At 40.7% G+C, this 21,978-nt stretch overlaps 1 protein-coding gene and 1 long non-coding RNA gene across 2 annotated transcripts in view; one reads left to right on the top strand and one right to left on the bottom strand.

Annotated features, from left to right (window-relative positions):
- Window positions 1–21,978, bottom strand: part of LOC144585842 (uncharacterized) — a 757,174-nt gene that overhangs the window by 567,147 nt on the left and 168,049 nt on the right. The window lies entirely within an intron of this gene.
- The window catches only part of ANO3 (anoctamin 3), a 339,659-nt gene that overhangs the window by 228,966 nt on the left and 88,715 nt on the right, over window positions 1–21,978 (top strand). The window contains exon 4 of the mRNA XM_072985871.2: window positions 1,033–1,169. Within this exon, the coding sequence (XP_072841972.2) occupies window positions 1,033–1,169 (137 nt within the window). The remainder of the gene's footprint in view (window positions 1–1,032; window positions 1,170–21,978) is intronic.

Below are 21,978 nucleotides of genomic sequence, written 5' to 3'. Positions count from 1 at the left end.
GGGGGAAATACAGTTTACCTCAATAATACCTTATTTGCCCTTTAAATCAAGAAATATACTTTGTTTATAATTAATTAATTGCTTCTGGAGGACATAACTTCACTTGTAAACAATGCACACAGAGAATGTGCATGTTGTTTTAGAGAGAAAATGGCTTCAGTAAAGGTAACACACTCTTCTTTTATTGTCATTCGGGGACCATGGCAGCTACAAGTGCGGATACAGGAATAGTATACCACATGTGAGCTTGTGGGACTTTCTATTGCCCACCTTGATAGCAGGGTCAACAAGTTAAGATTTTGGTCCCAAGTAGAGAAGGGCACAAACTTCCGCTCAGAGGCTCATGCCAGTTCCTTCCCTTCCCCTGCTTGCCCAGCTAGATCTCCCACTCACCAGCTAGTGTGTGCTCCTCTCCTCCTCTTTGGCTGTTCGACCAGTCTCCAGCAGGACCACGAGCTTCCCTGTCCTGCCTCCTCAGCTGATCACCCACTCAGACAAGGAGGCAGGACAAGCAAACATGTACATATTCCTGCTTGGGACTGGTCAAACAGCCAAAGAGGAGGAGGAGAGGAGGACGTGTCGACTGGTGAATGGAGCATTGGCTGGGGAGGCAGGGGAAGGGAATATGAGGCACCTGCCATGTGTATGAACTGGCATAAACCTCCAAATTGAGGTTCGTGCCCATCTCTAGTCCCAAGATCTCTCACTATCCAGTTTATCACACATTCATTTTTAGTTACTCCATCTGGAGCTCATGAACAAATTTAACAACTGAGGAACACCTTTACACTCATATAATGTGAGTATCACAGAATAGTTTCCTGAAATCTTACTAGCATTACAACAACAAAAATGTTGCTTATGGTAAATAGCAGATTTTGCTTCAAAAATAGGTTACTGAAAGGACATAGAAACATGTGACAAATGTATTAAAAGCAGATAATTAAGAGAACTGTTCTTGAATCGTTGCTAGAATGTCTCCATAGTAATATCAAATGAGTCCATCTGTTTTTGGTATTTTTCCCCTCTCAGACATAGGAAGAGAGAAAGATATATATACAGATGATTCAGAACATGGGAATTATGATTCTCGTACAGATCAGTCTCTGCTTATTAAAAGTACGCCCACAAGACAGAAGACAGAACCACGGACAAAGTCATCATTAAAGGTAATGGTTGTTGCAAATTATTGGTATAAAATGCAGTACTTGGAAATTGTTTACTATTCTTTCTTATGGTGATGCTCTAGAACAGTGCAGTAAAATCATACTATATCAACACGGGCTACAAAGCTGACAGAAATGTAAACAAAATGTGAAGTGTCAAGATATCAGAGTTCTTCAATCAGGGTCCTCTACACCAGTGGTCCCCAACCTTGGCCTCCAAATGTTCTTGGACTTCAACTCCCAGAAGTCCTGGCCAGCAGGGGTGGTGGTGAAGGCTTCTGGGAATTGTAGTTTAAAAACATCTGGAGACCCAAGGTTGGGGACCACTGCTCTACAATAGTGGTTCCCAACTTTGGATCCCCTGATGTTCTTGGATAAAAATTCTCAGAAGCCTTCACCACTAGCTGTGCTGGCCAGGATTTCTGAGAGTTGTAGTCCAAAAACATATGAGGATCCAAGACTGAGAACCACAGCTCTAGACCATTCAGTTTCAACCTGGTACCCTCCAGCTCTTTCAGATTTTGACTCCTGTCAACTACAGGTATATAGCCCATGGTCAGAAATGTGGGGAATAGTAGCTCCAATGCATCTGGAGGGCCACATGAGCATCTGAAGAGCCTCAGTGTCACTGGGACAATTTTACCAAGTTTACCAATTTTGCCTCATGTGAACTGTCTTGAAAAATATTGCTTCCTTAAAGAGCTTGGGAGGACCTGGCCAAATTGACCCCAAAACCTAACTGACACAACAGGATTTTTGAACACAACTTGAGGGAGTTTGGGGGCATAGGGGTCGGGGTGGCCTCCAAGTTTGCCTATAGCCCTCCCAGGTCTGGAATGAGCGCATAGCATGATTTGTATTATATGCTGTATTCTTTAAATTTCAGACATTTGCAAGGCTCACAGTAAATTTGGGTCAAATAGAATTCACAATTTATTTGCATGCATTTGAGAGTCAGGTTCTGTTAGAGATATGAAACCTCTCATTGTAAAATTTATAGTATTTCTTCAAACTCCATCTGCATTCCTGTCCATTTCATATTTTCTGTACCATATACCTTTGTTTATACACTTTTCCTAATGCATGCATTTTTGTGTACAATAGGAATTTTGTGTAAATTCTCCCTTTGCTGTTCCATTGAGTAATTACATTCTTGTGCATTCTCCAACTGTATCCATTTCAGTTGTTTGCTGTTTTAAAACGTATGAACAAAATCATGCTTTCATTTTCATTATGAAAGGCTAAATGTGTATACTGTCAAAAATACATACAAGTAACTCAATGAAGTGTTTACAAAATGAGTAAACTGCAAGAATTGGTACATTAGGAAAAGTGTAAAATAAATAAAAGCCCTTTACAGAAACAGTGTATGGGAACTGTGCATGGATTTCAGTTTGGGGGGAAAATAACAAAGGATGGGAGGGGAATGCAGGTGGATTTGGGAAAAAACACAACTAAGTGTGCAAAGCAAAGTGTGCTGCTTATATACTGCCCCATAGCACTTAAAGCACTCTGGATGGTTTTTGATTTAATTATGCATGCTACATGTTTCCCCCCTATTTGAGTTGGGTACTCAGTTACCAACCTTGAAGGAGTGGAAGGCTGAGTGAACCTCGAGCAGGCTACCTGGGATTGAACCTGGGTCATGAGCAGAGTTTTGGCTGCAGTACTGCAGTTTAACCACTGTACCATGAGGCTCATATCTGCACCACAAGGCTCATATACAACAAACTCAAGATTGAGGTTTTCACTCCTCTCGTAGACTGTGGCTCTCAGGTGCACACAAAGAAATTGTGATCACAATTCCCTAAATGGAAGATGTGGGCACAGCAAGAAAAAAAATCAAAACAATTGTAAGTGGAAGAAGGTCTGATGCAAGAAAAAAAAATGAAATGCCCTATAGGATATTCTTTATAGTTATTGCTCTATTTGACAACTTTAAACAGTAATTTTTTTTTCAAATGACAACTCCAAGAATCTCCTAGCTGTTCCTTTGGGAGATATTATTCAAAAAAGGAATTTGCTTGAGTCCTGTTGTAATTTATGCTTTCTAAAATCATATAGTTTGAATTTTGGGGAATTTTTCTAGTCTTCACCCCCGCCATTCTCAGCGCAAATTCTGCACACAGGAAGGAGCTGCAGCATGTCTATCAGCCTCTACTTAAATTAATCTCTTGTGTGCTTCCTGTGACTATAAGGGCTAGATTACAATCTTCTACTTGTTTGGCAGTGTATTTTGTAATATCAAGCTGGCTGGAGAGTTCAGTGATTTAGATATCTGGCTGTGGGGCGAGAGTTTGGGAGTTCACTTCCCCACTATGCGTCCTGTGAGTAGAACCAGCCTATGTGGTCTTGGGCAAGCTTCACAGTTTCAAGGTGCCCCCAAGAAAATGGGAAAACACTTCTGAGTGGAAAACCCTATAAAGTCAGAAGTGACTTGGCAACACATGATGTTGAATACTATTACTCTGTAGTGTCATTGACTATATGTTAGATTGATGGGGAGGGTGGAGATGTGATTCAATAAATCAAAGAGTCACGAATAATCACAGTGTTGATCTTGATGGCTCATTCACTGTTGGTACTCTCATATTCAAGCAACAAATCTAGATGTGTGAACCAGCCTGTAGGTTTCCATTGACATGGTGTTATCTGTCACAATGAATTTAAATCTTGTGGTTTTACACAGCAGATGTTAGCCCTATTTGTACTGAGTGAACCACACTCCATCATCTCTTTAATCAGGGGAATCTGATTTTCTGAAAAGAAAAGAGGCTGCTTACCCATTAGCCTGTCCACACAAGCCAGAACTGCATTTTAGCCCTGTTCAGTTGGTACCCACCTACTCAGTATATCAGAGAGCTAAACCTTCACATCTCTGCTGTTCCTCTCTTCACTCTCAGAGTGATGTATCTGAAGAGAGGAAGCTGTTGCCTATGTGTGGGCTATAGATGTAAGCAAGAACACAGATTTTCCACTGTTCTTCCTTGAGTACAGAGACTACACAGCTGTTGCACTCTGGATTTTCAGATAAAGAGCAGAAAATGGAAGGTGTGTGTTATATGCAGAGCAGGGAAAGAACTAGTTATAAATAAGAGCAGGGAATTAACTGGGTACAAATACGTAACTAATTACTTGTAATTATTTCTTTTCCCCAATAAAAAAATTTGCAACTAAGTTTCATTATGGCAATAACTTAATGATACAGTATATCAGTTCAGTCCTTCTGAGTGTAGTGGTAACTTTTTAAAAGTTGCTTTTTGTTTATGAGTGTGCACCCTCACTAAACGGTGGCCTTACTTAGCCTGGAGGAACTCCCCATATATCATGCGCCTGAGGCTAGAATAGATGGAATACTAGAAAGGGGAGTACAATAAGGTTCAAGCACTGTGCCTCATGTTTGACTTTGGGTGCTGAGATGATGACAGGACAGACATTAAGAGAGTGTGCTTTGTATGCTAGATCTGTGACTTACAGTACTCAGACTTTTTTTAATTAGAAAAAATTACTATTTTGAGGCAAGAAAATTATGGGTTTTTTAAAAAAACAAAAGTAACTATTTTTTATAATGGTAGCCACTTTTAGAGGTCTTGGAATTCTAACTGTAGTTAACTTATTTTTATAAGAAATTCTGCATGCTCTCACATACGTGCTTTGACCCAGTGCAGTTTGTTGGACAGTGACAACAACCAGCCTTCTTTAAAGGGCAGGTACCTGAGATTCATTGTTCTTTGACTAGTTATTTACCAGTTGTTCTCCTAAGGCTAAATAATGAAGTTTGTAATCCCTTCCATGCTGGCTTCTGTAGGAATCTTTTCATGGGTACTACAAACTCTGATTATTGAGCTTTATAAACTGTGGAAGTTTATTAGTGTGCTTAAAGTAAGGTAGAGACCTGGACTTACTCAGTCCCGTGTTAAGACCAGAATGGCTGCTAGGGCTCTCCTGTGGCAGCTGGGAAACAAACAAGATGGCGGACGCCACATGGTGAGCAGCAAAGGGGCCAGGGAAGGTCCGTGCCTGGCCCGATGGCACCACCTCCTATGGGGATTGGCTGATGCAGGGCAACAGGTGTGGGGCTGCTTGCCGGTGCACCTGAGGGATGGGGTTTCCAGTCCAGTGCGCCAGCACAGTTTAAAGGGGCGAGCTGAGGCAGGGAGCCTCAGTTTGCCAGAGCACAAGTCCCTCTCCCCACCCACCCTAGCTGGTTGCATTAACTTCTTTTGGTTACATGTTGATTTGAATGTTACTCTGTTGGGTTTTCTAGTTTTATATGTTGACTCATCATAATTTGGTTGGGCATTTTCAGGCATTGGGAAGAATCCAGCCAGATGGCGACCTGCATGTCTGGGTGAGGGAAGAAATCCCCACATGGGATCCTGGGTGGGGTCCCGGATCTCTCCCACCTGGTGGGGGGGAGATTTGTCCCCACCCTAGGAGGCAGGGGAGCCACAGAGTGGCTTACATCTTCGTGGCCTCCCAAGGGAACTGCCACCCCAGAGGTCTCTCAAGGAGGTGGTAGTTTGCATTGGAGGGGCATTTGGGTCCCCCCATGAAGTGGATCCAACCCAATGCTTTGCCAGGACAACTGCTGCTGTGATCAATAAAGTTGTGGCCTCTTTAATTATTGTGTGTGTGTGTGTGTTTGTGTGTGTGTGTGTGTGTGTGTGTGTGTGTGTGAGAGAGAGAGAGAGAGAGAGAGAGAGAGAGAGACAGAGACAGAGAGAGAGAGAGAGAGAGAGAGAGATTTAGGCCCAGCCAGCTCAGCAGTAGGCCATCAAAGTACATGCCTTGGGAAGAAAAAACAGTGAGAGTTTGGCCAGTTTCTTTAATGTGTTCATCTGATTGTATCCTATCTTTCTCCCCGAACTGGAACTCTAGTTCCTTTTCAAGTTGTAGAGATGTGAATTTTGGATCTTCAAAAGGTGAAGGAATGTCACATGGTTTGAATACTGTATTGTATCTTTTGTGGGTACTGTGGCAACAAACAGCTTGATCTGCTGTGTTTTGTTCTGCAAGACAGTGACTAGAAGCTCCTTTCTAGTAACTACTATGTAATTATTTAATTACTTTTCAGAAGTACAAGACTAAAGTGTGGATTTTTTTTTATTTTATTGGAAAGTGCAACCATGTTAATAACTAGCAATTGGAACAAGTGCTGTATTTGCATGATTTTATAAAATAACTTGCCAAGCTTTGAGTATTATTCAGTGGGAACTTATGTCTTTCAAATTCCCAGTATCCCTAATGTATTTCCTTCTCATGCTGTCCCACTCTATGCAATAAATGGAAAATTGTTTTTGTCTGGACACGAGACAATTTTTTTCAGCTCAGCAGCTAGCACGTTAAGTTATGCTAATGTAGAAAAACCTAGCCCAGTGGGACTATTGATTTAGAGCAATGTTAAGGAACCATTTTGGCTTTAGGTCAAATTCAAATTTGGGAAAATTTTCAGAGACTAGGGATGCCAAGATGGAAACATCCTGTTCTCTAAGATTTAAGAGCCAATCCCCGAGACCAGGGAATAGGTCCTGTTGATGTCACAGGGTGGGTTCTTATGATGTCCAACATGCAACTTCTAGATATGTTCATTACAGAAAGGGGCAGAAAGAGAATATAGAATGAAGGCAAATCTTGACTAGCCAAGATTTGCAACTTAAAGCCTTTGGAGAAAATAGTCTGATGGCCAGAGGCAAATGGATCTAGGAGAAGTAGTGGATTTCTAGGGCTCTGTATATTCTGGCATGATATACTAAACAACAACTGTTAGGACTAGAGGAAAGCTTACTACCAGGTTGTGTGCTGCTCCTGCCAGGGCCCGAACAAGAATAAGATGTCTCATGGGTCATGGCATGAGCTTTCTACTTTCCCATGTGCCCTGTGGCACCATGGGTCCAACTGAACATACCCAACACCTCTCTCCCTAGTTCTGTCCCTTGCACCATTTTTAATGTTTTTTTTTAATGGTGCAAGGGAGATTTGTAGATTTGTAGAAGCACAGCATCACTGCTCTGAGCCCACCATCCCTGAAGCCATCTGGGAGTGGGTAGACATGGCCCTCAGGTCTTAAAGCTGCCTCACAGACAAAAGTGAAACTGTCCCCTCTCCAGCACCCCTTGGCCCAAGATTTGGCCCTCCTCATGGGCACCAAGAGAAGCATAGCTGTTCCTGAAGTTTCAGCTAATGAGACATTGGAGCCTTGTGATGGGGACTTGTTCCAGACATGGCTAAATCCAAAGAGCAGGACTAAAAGTGAGGTGGGCATAACCAGATGTTTATTTTATTTATTTATTTATTTACTTAATTTGTACCCCGCCCATCTGGTCCTACGACCACTCTAGGTGGCTATGTAAATTTTACTAGTTTGCCTCCATGTATTTTTCCAGTGTACAAACTGGGGCATCTGTTCCATGAAAAGCCATGGAACAGGTTTTTCTGTTAGTCTGCAGGACTACATGTAAATCCTTCGTTGTCCGCAAACCTGAGTTCCTAATTCATGTAAAACCTTTCTGAGGTGCACATGATCCCAAATGCACATGTCCATCTCTGTCAGACCTGCCAGCATTGTATGGTGATGGACTAGAACTCAGCAAACCTGGGTTCAAATCCCCAACTGGCTTTGGAGAAACAGTGGAGAGAGGCAACACTGATAAAACCACTCCTTAAATATCTCACATCCCTTGAATTAGACATTAAAGCTGCCATAATTCAGGCACACCTTGACAGCATGTAAACCTCTTGGTACACACATCAGATTTCTTGGTCCATTCAAGACTGTCTTGCTTTGCAGACCAGAGCCTGTTCAGTGCAAAACCTTCCTGAGTTCTAAACTGCCTTATATCTCCCTTGCTTTAGATGATATTAAGATGTTCACTGCAAAGAATAAAACAGTGTTAGTAATAATGCAACAACAACAAGGCCAGTGGAGGTGATGGCATTCCAGTGGAACTATTTAAAATCTTAAAAGATGATGCTGTTAAGGTGCTACATTCAATATGCCACCTAGTTTGGAAAACTCAACAGTGGCCAGAGGACTGGAAAAGGTCAGTCTACATCCCAATCCTGAAGAAGGGCAGTGCCAAAAAATGCTCCAACTACCGTACAGTTGCACTCATTTCACACGCTAGCAAGGTTATGCTCAAAATCCTCCAAGGTAGGCTTCAGCAGTACGTGGACTGAGAACTCCCAGATGTACAAACTGGATTCCGAAGGGGCAGAGGAACTCGAGACCAAATTGCCAACATGCACTGGATTATGGAGAAAGACAGAGAGTTCCAGAAAACATTGACTTCTGCTTCTTTGACTATGCAAAAACGTTTGACTATGTGGACCACAGCAAACTATGGCATGCCCTTATAGAAATGGGATTGCCTGACCACCTCATCTCCTGAGAAATCTATAAATGGGACAGGAAGCAACAGTTAGAACTGGATATGGAAGAACTGATTGGTTCAAAATTGGGAAAGGAGTATGACAAGGCTGTATATTGTCCCCAAGCTTTTTTAACTTATATGCAGAATACATCATGTGAAAGGCCGGACTGGAGGAATTCCAAGCCGGAATTAAGATTGCCAGAAGAAATATCAACGATCTCAGATATGCAGATGATACCACTCTGATGGCAGAAAGTGAGGAGGATTTAAAGAACCTCTTAATGAGAGAGAAAGAGGATAGCAGAAAAAATGGTCTGAAGCTCAACATCAAAAAACTAAGATCATGGCCACTGGTCCCGTCACCTCCTGGGAAATAGAAGGGGAAGATATAGAGGCAGTGACAGAGTTTACTTTCTTGGACTCCCTGAACACTGCAGATGGGGACAGCAGCCACAAAATTAAAAGACGCCTGCTTCTCGGGAGGAAAGTGATGACAAACCTAGACAGCATCTTAAAAAGCAGAGACATCACCTTGCCAACAAAAGTCCGAATAGCCACAGCTATGGTTTTTCCTGTAGTGATGTACGGAAGTGCAAACTGGACATAAAGAAAGCTGACCTCTGAAGAATTGATGCTTTTGAATTGTGGTGCTGGAGGAGGCTCTTGAGAGTCCCCTGGGCTGCAAGAACAAACCTATCAATTCTAAAGGAAATCAAGCCTGAGTGCTCACTAGAAGGACAGATCCTGAAGCTAAGGCTCCAATACTTTGGCCATCTCACGAGAAGAGAAGACTCCCTGAAAAAGACGCTGATATTAGGAAAGTGTGAAGGCAAGAGGAGAAGGGGATGACAGAGGATGAAATGGTTCGACAGTGTCATCAAAGCTACCAACATGAATTTGACCCAACTCCAGGAGGCAGTGGAAGACAGGAGGGCCTGGCATGCTCTGGTCCATGGGGTCACGAAAAGTCGGACACAACTAAACAACAACATACTTAGTCAGAAGAAAGACCATAATATAAGATATGTAGATTCAGTATGTGTAATATCGGTGTTTTTACACTGCTCTTTGCAGGGATGAGACTATCTAAAAGACCCATACTATAAGACTTTGCCCACAAATAATGGACAATGGAACACCTCTAAGCCTTCTGCACATTTAATAAAGCTAAACCTCAGTGCTTTGAGGGAGTGAAAACATTGACAAATATAAAGGGGTTTGTTTATTTCTTGACATAAAAGTCTAAAATCTATGAATATTCTAAAAACAGCCAATGTGCTAAAGCAGCACAACCGCTGTGTGGCGCTAGAAACTGATAGCACTGGAGTTGTTTTCATCTGTGCCTAAATCATTTGTGCATGATATTCTGAAATATTAGTTCGTTATGTGCTGTCAAATCAGAATTGACCTGCAGCAACCCTGATAGGGCTTTCAAGGGAAGAGAGATTTTTGAGGGGTGGTTTTGCCAATTCCACACCTCCGCTGAGTTTCCACAGCCAAGTGGGGATTTGAACTCTGGTTTGCAGAGTCCTAGTCCATCACTCTGTCCACTACTTTGTGCAGGGCATCTAAAATATTAGCAGAAAAGAAATAACCTTTAAGTTCCGGGGAATACTATATGCCTCATTGGTCATCCCATGAATTGTTGTGGCCTCTTTCATTATCCTCATCTCCTCTTCTCTCCTTACCTTCTGCGGCCAACTTGTCACTAATCCACTTCTAGCCTGAAATGAACCTTTACTCTTCCTGGGGAGCAGAAAAGTATATGAGAATGTGGCTTTGGGATAGCAGAAGGAAGGTAAAACCTTTTCCTATAAGATGCTGTTGTGGCGATTCACCACCTCTGGTTGCTTAGGTGGCTTCCAGGTGGAACCAAAAGCTTGAGAAGTGATGCACATCTTTTGAAAAGTGGGGCAAAGAGTTGTATATATCATATATCAGTGGCTATTGTGATAAACTGCTGAAGCTGTAAATTATTTATTGCCGAGAGTAATGTCACTATTCATCACAGCTTATAATATCTGCAGTTGTCCAACATTTGACAGACCACTGCATAATGACTTCTCGGAAGATGTGTGACTCTGTCAGCAGAGTGGGCTCTGGGTGTAATTTTCCATTAGCATGAAACGCTGCTCTGAAGTACCTGTGGGGGTGGATGTTCCCCAAATATATGAGGATAACTTGTTTCAGTATCTTTATCAGTGTCTTCTGAAGGAAACTCCAGCTGCCCCCCAGCACATGTCACAAGCTTTTGCTTGTTTTGCAAGATAACACTCGTCTGGAGCACAACCAAACATTCTGAGAATCTGGAGATGACAAAACTAAATTACATTTGCTATTGTATCATCATTTTCAGGACATAATTTATTACTACAGATGGCTAAGCACCCCCCAACTTCTCTCTCTGGTTTTACTTGCAAATTACTTCCTGAGAAAAATCAAATATTTTTTCAGTCTATCCAAATCTTCATTTTTAAAAAAGGGTTGCCTATTCCTTTATTTGCTATCTGGTTCTTTAAATTAAACACACACACACCGGCCGCATTTATTTTGTAAACAATCCTGGATGTGAGCAGGAAAACAACAGTAGTATTTAGCAAGGAAATACAGTAAGTAATACTCCTCCCCTTCTGTCATCACTCTGTGTGTGTGCTGATGTTCAAAAGTCCAAAACACTATGAGAGATGTAGTTTTTTTGAAAGTTGTTGCAACAATAGCTGCCCCCCCAAAACTAGAATTCCTGTGTTCCCCCAAATTTTCTGTTGTGACACACTGCTGCAAAGTTTTGCTCCTTGGAGAGAGCATGGACAACAAATGACAATTATGCAGCCAAGTCTCCAGAGTGGATACTAGGGATGAGTATAATTTTCTAATAAATGCCAACATTTATATCAGCGTTCCAGGCAGCATGTTTAATGACTGAACAAACTTTCACAGCTCAGCTGGCATTCTTAGCTATTAGGTTTCATTGCTTGGCAGTTATCACACACAATATTTCAAATCGTTGCCAGTTTTCCTTGATCATTCTTCTTAGACTTCATCATGAGTCCTGTAATCTTAAGGGTATGCACTAGGACTCTCTGAATTGTAACATGAAATTAAAAATTTCATGCTGTCCTCAGCAAACAGGAACAAAATAAAATCCAAAATGTTCTTGCATCCTTATGCTGGCATAACACAAATGGGGTAACCTTTGTAGGTGTTTCCTTAAGTTAAGACATCTTCATACACATAATCTTTTGTATACTGAATTTTGCAACTCAACATGCAATAGATAATGGCTGAAATCCAGTAGAAAGTCACAACCATTGAGTTGGTCCATTGAGTCAGTGGAGATTTAGTGAGTCAACTCCACCACAAATTCTATTGATTGAGCGGGTTTTCTCTAGTTAAGCTTACTGCTGAATTTCAGTCATTGCTTGTGGAACATTTCTTAATTTGAGGCAACTCACCTCCCCAAGTATGGTTTTTGCTTAGCTGTGCCAGAGGATTTTGGCCAAAGTGCTGGTTTTCTTAAAGGAAGTGTTAAATCTGAATTGTTCTCATTCCAAGTGATTTTCTTCATCTTTCACTTACCCGTTAGATTGAGCAAGTTTTCTCCTTTAATCCCTTGAGGCAGCTTCCACTTGTGCATTCTCACTTTTTATTCATTTCCTTAGACATACATATCAGCAATTGCATTCTACTTCAAATGATTTCAACACCCACTGAAGTGGGATGTGAGCAGTCACATCAGATACGTGACTTTGGTGCCAAATCCTTCAGCATCTGAAATTATATAACTGGAAGAAAGAACAGTCTCTGTCAAGGGAGATTGATCTGCATGAAGAACCACGGGAAGACTAAAGCACTTGGATGTAAAAACTGGCAAGTGTACTCTGAGACTACAGTCTCGTTCAGCTAATGGCTGAATGAGACCATACTGCTGGCCGAAGAGCCATGGTGGGAAGATGAACTGAACTGAAATGACATGTCTTGATGGACTCCACCAGTGTAGTTGGTGCACCTCCCACTTCTGTTTGATTGTTGTGAAAATTCATATATAAATTAAGAAACTGCTGTCCCCAAGAAATATGGCAATACATTGTTGACAAATTGTTCAACACATTTTAGAAAAATCTGTCGTGTACTTATGCTGCTGCTTCTTAGAAATGTAAGGAGACAGACAGCTATTAGTCATGAATCAGTACTTGCAGTGTAGCCTTTAAAGGGAAAACATGCAGATAAGGGTGGAGGAAGTGATTTCTGATTCCTGCTCTTCTTTAGAAATTGTCCCAGGCATAGAAGTGCTGCAGTTACTGCATCTACAGTAAAGTAGCAACCAAGTAAAATGTGGATACCACTAGTTCCCTCCCCTGAACAGGTTGATAGCAGCTTGTACAGATGTGCACTGATGCTGTCTCCAACTTTTAGTGGGTGTTATGATTCTCTATTGTGGTGAAGCATGGAAGCACTTGCTTTGCTCAAAGTGCTCTGCTAGAGCAGCTCTTCTCAGTAATAGCCAGAAGGTATGTCTTACCTGTGAACCACTAGTAGATGGAAGACATCCACAAATTCTTGTGCATGGATTGCACAGCACAGAAATTTTCCATATTTGCCCTTTACTGAGGTAGGTTTGAAGAGAATGTTTGGTGCAGGAGGGATAAAATAGTGAAATGCAGAGATATAATTTGAAAAATTGAAAAACTTTAAAAAATGTTTAAGCTTTTTAAAAATCCCAATATATATATTAAAAAAGGAACAATTGTTTTCAGGACTGTAAGAAGGAGCAGTGAAAGCATGAAGACACACACAGAATTTGGAGGTGTCACATTACAACTAATAATGTTATGTGTAATATGTTACATTTTGTACTAGTGAGGAAGTAACAACACCCCTTTTGAAAGTAACATAATATTGGGCCATTTTGTTACTTTTTAATGATGTTTACTTTTGACTTTTACCTCTTACTATTGGGCGTATTGTGAAACAATTTATTCTCAAATTTTAGGTCTTTTTCACACAGTCTTTGGGCAGTTATGAGATTTCATTAAAACAGCTGGTTTTTTTCTCCTTAACTTCATGGATGAATTAATTAGCCAGCCACACAAAGAGTCTAGATCATATAGGGTGAAGACAACAAAAATATAAAAATACTTCATGGAATAACCGAAAATCACTGATATTATCTTCTGTAGATTAAAAGTTAAATAAAATATATAGTTTTGTTGTATATTACAGTAAAAGTTTAAAGCAACAGTGATGTGAGAAATTTATGGAAAATTGGTCATGCTTCATGGATTTTTGTGAAATTAATACCATATAGTCATTTCAGAGAGTTGTTAAATACTATCCTTCATTTATTTATTTGATTTATATCCCATCTTTCTCTCAGTGCTGTGTCTCAAATTGGTTACCTAGTCATAACTTCGTGCAAAAAGGTGTACACCATTAATTGTGATATTTCCATATATTAGTTTAAATTACCATATGCAAATATAATGCAAAATTTCAATTTTTGTGAAGAATGTTTTCCTTTTCTGGCATCCCATGTTCTTTGGTCTGGTGCTGTCTGTCCTCCTTTTTGATGATGGAACAGCAACCATGCTAGTTGTGGGGATGATATTGAAAAAGGCAATGTGGCCAAGCTTCCTGTAGGCTTGAGTTTTTTGCCTCCAACCTCTTTCTTCACATGGGAACTTGAAGCATTTTTAAACTGAGCTAGTTTCCTTCAGAGAAGCTGCAAGAATTACACTGATGATGATCAACGGCAGGAGCTTGAGGCTGACCAGGTTCTCATTGATTTCCTCCCGCTACTTCTGCCTCAAGTGTAGTCCATGCCACATATATTGCACTTGCCAGCCCACCATTCCAAACCACATATCTGACACCATTTTCTGTTAATAATAGTAGCAGTAGTAATGGAAGCATAGGAAATGTTTTATATTGAGTCAGACTATTGAGCCATCTATCCCGACATTATCAGTTCTCAATATCCTGAAAAGAATATGGTGAGCATATTAAGAGGACCTGCCTTCTCTGTTTCACAGGAAGAAGTTTTCTCGAGAGGGCCCTACAGGCATGCCATTTAAAAGAGCTTGGCAATGTTATTTCTCCTCCTCTTTTCTTTTTAAATGTGGATATTTTATAGCTATTGCTTAAAAGATCAGTAGATCAAACTGCTTTAATAATTTATTCAAAAGCGTATTGAAGTACATTAGTAGCAAATTACTTTCAGAATGGTTTGTAGAGACTCTATTAAAATAAAGCAGATCTTGTTTGGTGCAAATGACAGGGCTAATGGTTTTAAGGTGCTGGGCACAAGTTGTAAATCACAGTGTTACCATGAAGCTGCTACAAGGCTTTTTAATCAGCTTGAATAAAAGTGTTTGTAGTTTAGGGAAAGAGATGGAAACCCCTCCAAAAAATGAAAAGAAAAGGCAAAGAAAGAGAGAGAGAAAAACTGTGTGCCTTGTTTTTCCTTTCAAACTAAGTGCTGATGCCTTCAGAGTTTGGTCATGCAGAGGCTCCCCCCCCACCCTACATTTTCTTTTTCTCTTTGATGAAGGAAAACTCCTACACAAACCCGTGGGAATTCCGCCTCTGAATCAAGAAGCACCTTGATTCTGTGGAATCAAGAGCCTTGCCATTACCCATGATCTGTAATATGTGAGTGAGAATCAAGGTGGCTATTGAAGCAGAAAACAGGAAAGCCTCAAGGTTCCATGACTTAAAATACCAGTGAATTCCTTCTGGGTGCTCACTCAGTAGTAAAAGTATTCACTCATATTTGAGAAAGCTTCAGTGGGCTCTGTTATGAGTCCCACTGGGGCAATTTTACATTACAAGGAGGGGGTGAGGCGGCAACAATCTCTTTTCGATAAAGTTGTAGCAGTAAGAGGCACTACCCAGCATTTTGAAACCTCAGGCATTAAGAAGGATACAAAGAAGCCGTTGGCTGGAAGATGCTACTTTAAAGAAGATATCCTACTATTATGTGTGCATGCATGAAATATAAAATGCAACTGGACGCATCTCTCTCATTGTCAAGCATGGATAAAAAGGTAACGTGCATATGATTAGTTTTATCTTTAGAGTAAGAACATTCTTGTAAGAACATATTTGAGCTGTTGTCAGAGGTATGTGATCTTTGTAACATAATATTTGCATCTGTATTTGCATAAGTAGGCTGATATTTTCTTTACTAGGTAATGTAAGCACTATTATCATATGCAGTTTAAGAGTTACGAAGAGTGCAGTTCTGTTCCATTAAACTCATTTTCCCCATTGGGTTCCATAGCATAGAAGGATCACACCCTATTTCCATTAAGAAATAACTTGCTTTTGGTTCGCATGAAGTTGTATTGAACAGCTTGTAGGGTTGTTGTTGCTGTTGATTTTCTAATTCCCTCCCAAGATCATGCAGGGCTTATTCATATGTGATAATTCATCATTTCTTAATGTATTATAATCATAGTACAGTAATTTCCAACTAGAGAAGCACAGAAATCTTCAGCAAAAAAAGTTAGGTATAGTAGTCATGGATGAGGGAAATAATTAACTATGCCCATGGCTGGGCAAAGCTAAATGCATTATTATTGCAGAGGTTAGCAGAAAAGATAATATACAAGGAATGATGTGGTCACCAGTGTAAATCCAACAAAGTATTTTATCAGTCTGAACCAAATGAAGTCATGAGAAAGGAATTTATCAAAAAACTCAGTTTTCAATCATGGTGCTGAGGCTAGACTTTGTAAAGTATAAGAAGTGATTCTGATGTATATTTCTAATGCTTAAGATGAAATGTATATTGTAATATGCATTGTAAAATTCCTGAGGGGATGCTCAAATCAAGCAGGCTAAGAGTCACCATGACCCTATGAATTATGGTAACAGATGAGGAAACCCATATCAAAAGTCCTAGGTCAAATATATACAGTACTTCCTTTTGACCTCTTTTGTTAAAACAAGAATAACAGTGGTTTATGCTGTAAATAATATACAGTTAATCTCAAGATGCAGACAGCTGATCCTCTCATGTCAGCTACATTTGTTTTGCCACACGTAGAGGCTTCTGTTACACTGTACTGTGTTGGGTGAAGTATAGTACAACCCACATAAATTGCACAGGTCCTCTGTGCTTTCAGCATACAGTGGTAAAAATTAACTAACATAGTCCATTGGCAGGACAAGGCAAGACATTCTATATGCTGTGTGTGTGTGTGTGTGTGTGTGTGTGTGTGTGTGTGTGTGTGTGTGTGTGTGTGTGTGTGTGAGAGAGAGAGAGAGAGAGAGAGAGAGAGAGAGAGAGAGAAGTCTGACTTTCCAGTTCTTGGGCTGCAATTCACATGACCCCTCACCATTAACTGTTCTGGATAAGAGGAGGGGAAATGCTGCCCAACAACATCTGGTGAGTCAAATGCCACCCATCCTTATTTTACAGTTTTTTCCTGCTTCCAAACAACAAACCTTCATGCAAGCAAGCAAGCAAAATAAGTTTATTGAGTGGCACACAACAAAATCAATGGTAAATTCAGCATGAATTGGAGATTTAAAATAGAAGGTATCCTTTCTTTGATACCAGGACAGAGCAAAAATCAACCAGTGACCTTCCTTGCTGTCTCAGGGATCCATTACACTTATCCCCACCTGCATAATCGTTTTTGATTATCACACCACTGTATTATTGGAGCTGGCTATAGGGTAACTGTTTATGCAGCAAAACAACAATGGGATAGGAAACAATTGAATTGTCCTCTCCACCTCAGTGAGTTACAGAAGGAAAGGTAAAATGGGGGGAAGCTTCGACCTTGTCCCCATCCCATCCTAGAAATACTACTCGCCATAAAAGGTTCACCCTGTCCCAGTAATCTATAGAGTGAGATAGATTATATGTTTATCATATATATGTAGTATTTGCTTGCAAATGATGTGCTTATGTACAAACTCAACCCCCCGCCCCCGCTGCCAACTCAGGGGAAGTTGCACATTCCTACCTTAAACCTATTCCTTGTCTGATATAGCTTTGGATGTATGGAGGACTTGGAACAGTGTCTAGTGTGGCTGAGAAGGCCAATTTGAGAGTGACAATCCTTCCACACTGAAGACAAATCCAATCTGTCCCCTGTCCAGCTCCCTGATTTTCGTAACTGCCTCTTTGCCTCAGCCTGCTGTACAGGTGTCTCTTCAAATTGGGAGAGGCCATGATGCACCGCCTGCCTCCAGGCTGAACGCTCAGACGTCAAGGTTTCCTATCTGTTGAGATCCATTCCTAAGGCCTTCAGATCCCGCTTGCAGATGTCCTTGTATCGCAGTTGTGGTCTCCCCTTCCTATAACAATAGCCCTGTTCTTTATATCTACATTTGTATGTATTTTCCTATGCATTTCATTCTATAACTTACTAGAATTTGATAAATTTGGGGAGGGAGACCTTTCCCTTCACAATTAACTTAAAATTGTCTGTCAAAAATATTATACTTTGTCTGGAATATTTTGCCTAAGAAAGGTCTGAGCTGAATGTATTTGTATGTTCTGCATAAGTGATTCCAAAAGAGTAAGTACCTTGCCTTTATATTTCATGTTTCCGTCATATGGAGAACTTGCCATTTTTTGAAACTATGCTCAAAGATAGTTGCCTCTCTGTGTATAATGCCAATGATTACAATGAAAGTGATACTTTTGTTCAGCCTGTGCTTAAATTCCATGATTCATCTTTCCCATTTTACTGTTGTCTGAAGAGTCAAGTAAATCCTTGGTTCTGAGTGATCTGTGGATTGATAATCTAAACTGCCAGCAGCAGTATCATAAAGTGGGTGGGTGGATGGGGGTTGGCATTTACAGTGCTTCATTACAATACTTTGTGAAGAGGGCTTAGATGGAGCAAGAGCTAAGCCAGAGAAGCTTGTATTCTCAGGACTTAAGACTGAAGCAACAGAAGTAATGAGAATGAAAAGAGTGGTTAAGCATGGGTAGATAGCATGTGGTAGTGGCCATTGTTGATGATGGGCAAAGTCTGAGCAGCCTTTGGTTGGTGAAGCCAGGGATGACAATTTGCTACCATGTGCCATTGGTTCATTCTTGTCTCTCCACCCGCTGTTTCAGAGACACTGACACAGAGTGGGGTGAACATGTGGATTTAGCAAGGGGAAAACACATACGAGTCTTGACGAGGGGTGGGATGCTTGGGCATATCCACCAGACTGTGCGTATCCTGAGTCTGAGGTGGGGCAATCATTTGCCCTAATGACCAGCCATCACTGGCATGAGCAAATAAAGGATCTTCTGCCTGCATGTCAATAGAATCTATCTGTTGATGATTTATCTCACATATTTCTATACTCCTTTTCCATAGATATAAAATGTCTCACACAGTGAAAGCTGCAATAAAACCAACTAATGATGATCCTGAAACAGCTGTAATGCTTTTTGCCCAGAAGAAGTTTAAAATAAGATGTCACCTTTATAATTGTTGCTTTAGTGGCTGAAGCTTTCCTAACACCGGGCTCAAGGTCAAATTTAAGCAACACATTACAGCTCCATTTAGATGCAGAACTCCCTTAAGCGGTAAAATCCCTGCCTGTCCTAGTCTCTTCCCACTTCCAATTCATGCGAATTAGCTAATTTTATATCTGTGACGATTCTCATTCATTCAGGTGAGATTATCTGGAAGTTGAGTCATGACAATGGGTGGAGAAGGACTGCAGAAGTGGGGTTATCCCTCACCCCCAGTCCTTTGTCCTTCTAACAAGCCTATTCAGACCAGGGGAAGTGAAACCAACATGGAGGATATATCAGGGACCTCCTCAAGACTGAAGAAGCTACTTGGATGAGTAGCAAAATGTTTCAATCTAATATGGAAGAAGTCCAGTTGCCATGACTCAACTTCCAGATTAACGAACTTTGTTTTGTTAATGGTCATTAAAAGATAAACATGGGCTTAATTTGCAAGCATGATTGCTCAGGGAGACAATTCTGAGGGAATCTTGTTGCTGGAGGAAAAATATATTATCAGCCTACAAGTGTAAGCTGGGTGTGTTTTCTGGTTTCACCCAAAGAGAAAAGTACATAACTGAATATAGTCTAATATTATACTTGTGGAAGCCTGTGCTGCTGGTCAACTTTCATTTTGACTCAGACCACCGCCTCCATCTTTCTTGGAACATTGATGAAGGCTAATTGGTCAAAGCAGTTGACGCTGTTATGATGACCATGTACTTTGATGATTTCTTAGTCAAAATGAAAAAAGAGAATGTGAGTGGTCTGGGCAGAGGAACTCTCAGATGTGCTGAACTTAAATAATCTCCAGATGCAATCAGCAAAATAGCTTGCCATGCATTCACAGGTAAAAATAACAGTGAGAAACCTCTGTGACCACAGAAACTAATCAGTCCTCACCCTTTTCATAAAGCAACACTTGGTGCACCCCTTCCAAACAAAGCATATCAGTAAAACACCCTTTCTCAGTAAATAGTCCTGCCCACATTATTGTAGCTGTAATAAATCTGACCTGAAAGATGCACTTTTGAGATATGAGATTTGCTGGCTTTCTTACTATGCTGAGACAGAGCTTTTATTTTATGATGAATGCTCTGTCAGGACTGCAGAATAAAAAATGATTCATATTTTTCAAAGAACTGCTTCTTTTTAAAAAGTCAGTTTTCAAATGTTCCGCTGGTTCCAATCCTCTATACACATTTACTGTACTTAGTTGGATGCTTTCTGCTAGCAAGGTTTCTGCAGAACTGACATAATAAAAGCTGAACGAAAACTTTTCCTAACATCCCTTAGCACTTCTACTAGCTTTGATCCAGCATCACTAGCATAATATGCCACCCTCACTTAATATATTTTAACAGCCTGATTTCAGTCATAAAGTGTGCTGCTTATAATACTGCCCCTTAGTGCTTAAAGCACTCTCTGAGTGGTTTACAATTATAATAACACAAGCTACACATTGTTCCCCTACACACCCCAACCACCTTAGCACTCAATTTACCAACTTTGGAAGGATAGATGGCTGAGTCAGCCTTGAGCTGATTACCTGAGTCCCTTGGGATCAAACTCTGGCTGTGAATAGAGTCTTTCACTGTAGTACTGCAGTGTAACCACTGCAACGTGAAACTCCAGTCAGTGTACTATGTTTGACTTTTTGAGAGGATGTGCACTAGAATACAGGAGATAGGTGTCTCTTTTACAAGGGTGCGAAGCTAAGAAAAAAGTAGAATTTCACAGAATGGAAGTGTTTTGCTAAGAAGCACAGAGTAAAGCAGAATGCATATTTCAGAGAGACAAAAAAGATCTAAAAAGATGCATGTAAATCTATCTTGTCTATGACTTGCTGCTCCAGTTTATCAATTCATTGACAAACATAAGATGCAGCTTAAATTTTTTTAAAAAGACTGTATATTCTGTCTTCATTTGTAAGATTGTCTAATAGGTTTAATAGTAAAGGCCTGCAGCTCATTGCATTTAAAAAAAATAACTAGAAAACAATTGTAACTTCTTTTGGTTGAGTGGCTTTTAAGTTCGTTGTCGTTTAGTCGTTTAGTCATTTCCGACTCTTCGTGACCCCATGGACCAGAGCACACCAGGCCCTCCTGTCTTCCACTGCCTCACGGAGTTGTGTCAAATTCATTCTGGTAGCTTCGATGACACTGTCCAACCATCTCATCCTCTGTCATCCCCTTCTCCTCTTGCCTTCACACTTTCCTAACATCAAGGTCTTTTCCAAGGAGTCTTCTCTTCTCATGAGATGGCCAAAGTATTGGAGTCTCAGCTTCAGGATCTGTCCTTCCAGTGAGCACTCAGAGTTGATTTCCTTTAGAATTGATAGGTTTGTTCTCCTTGCAGTCTAGGGATCTCTCAAGAGCCTCCTCCACTACCACAATTCAAAGGCATCAATTCTTTGGCGGTCAGCTTTATTTATGGTCCAGCTCTCACTTCCATACATCACTACAGGAAAAACCATAGCTTGGACTATTCGGACTTTGTTGGCAAGATTATGTCTCTGCTTTTTAGGATGCTGTTAAGGTTTGTCATCGCTTTCCTTCCAAGAAGCAGGCGTCTTTTAATTTCGTGGCTGCTGTCTCCATCTGCAGTGATCATGGAGCGCAAGAAAATAAAATCTGTCACTGCCTCCATATCTTCCCCTTCTATTTCCCAGGAGGTGATGGGACCAGTGGCCATGATCTTAGTTGTTTTGATGTTCAGCTTCTGACCGTTTTTTGCACTCTCCTCTTTCACCCTCATTACAAGGTTCCTTAATTCCTCCTCACTTTCTGCCATCAGAGTAGTATCATCTGCATATCGGAGGTTGTTGATATTTCTTCCGGCAATCTTAATTCCGGCTTGGGATTCCTCCAGTCCAGCCTTTCGCATGATGTATTTTGCATATAAGTTGAATAAGCAGGGGGACAATATACAGCCTTGTCGTACTCTTTTCCCAATTTTGGACCAATCA

The sequence above is a fragment of the Pogona vitticeps genome, chromosome 1, assembly GCF_051106095.1.
Source record: "Pogona vitticeps strain Pit_001003342236 chromosome 1, PviZW2.1, whole genome shotgun sequence".
NCBI lineage: Eukaryota > Metazoa > Chordata > Lepidosauria > Squamata > Agamidae > Pogona > Pogona vitticeps.
The sequence above is the reverse complement of the archived record's forward strand: the minus strand, read 5'-3'. Positions and strand labels throughout refer to the sequence as shown.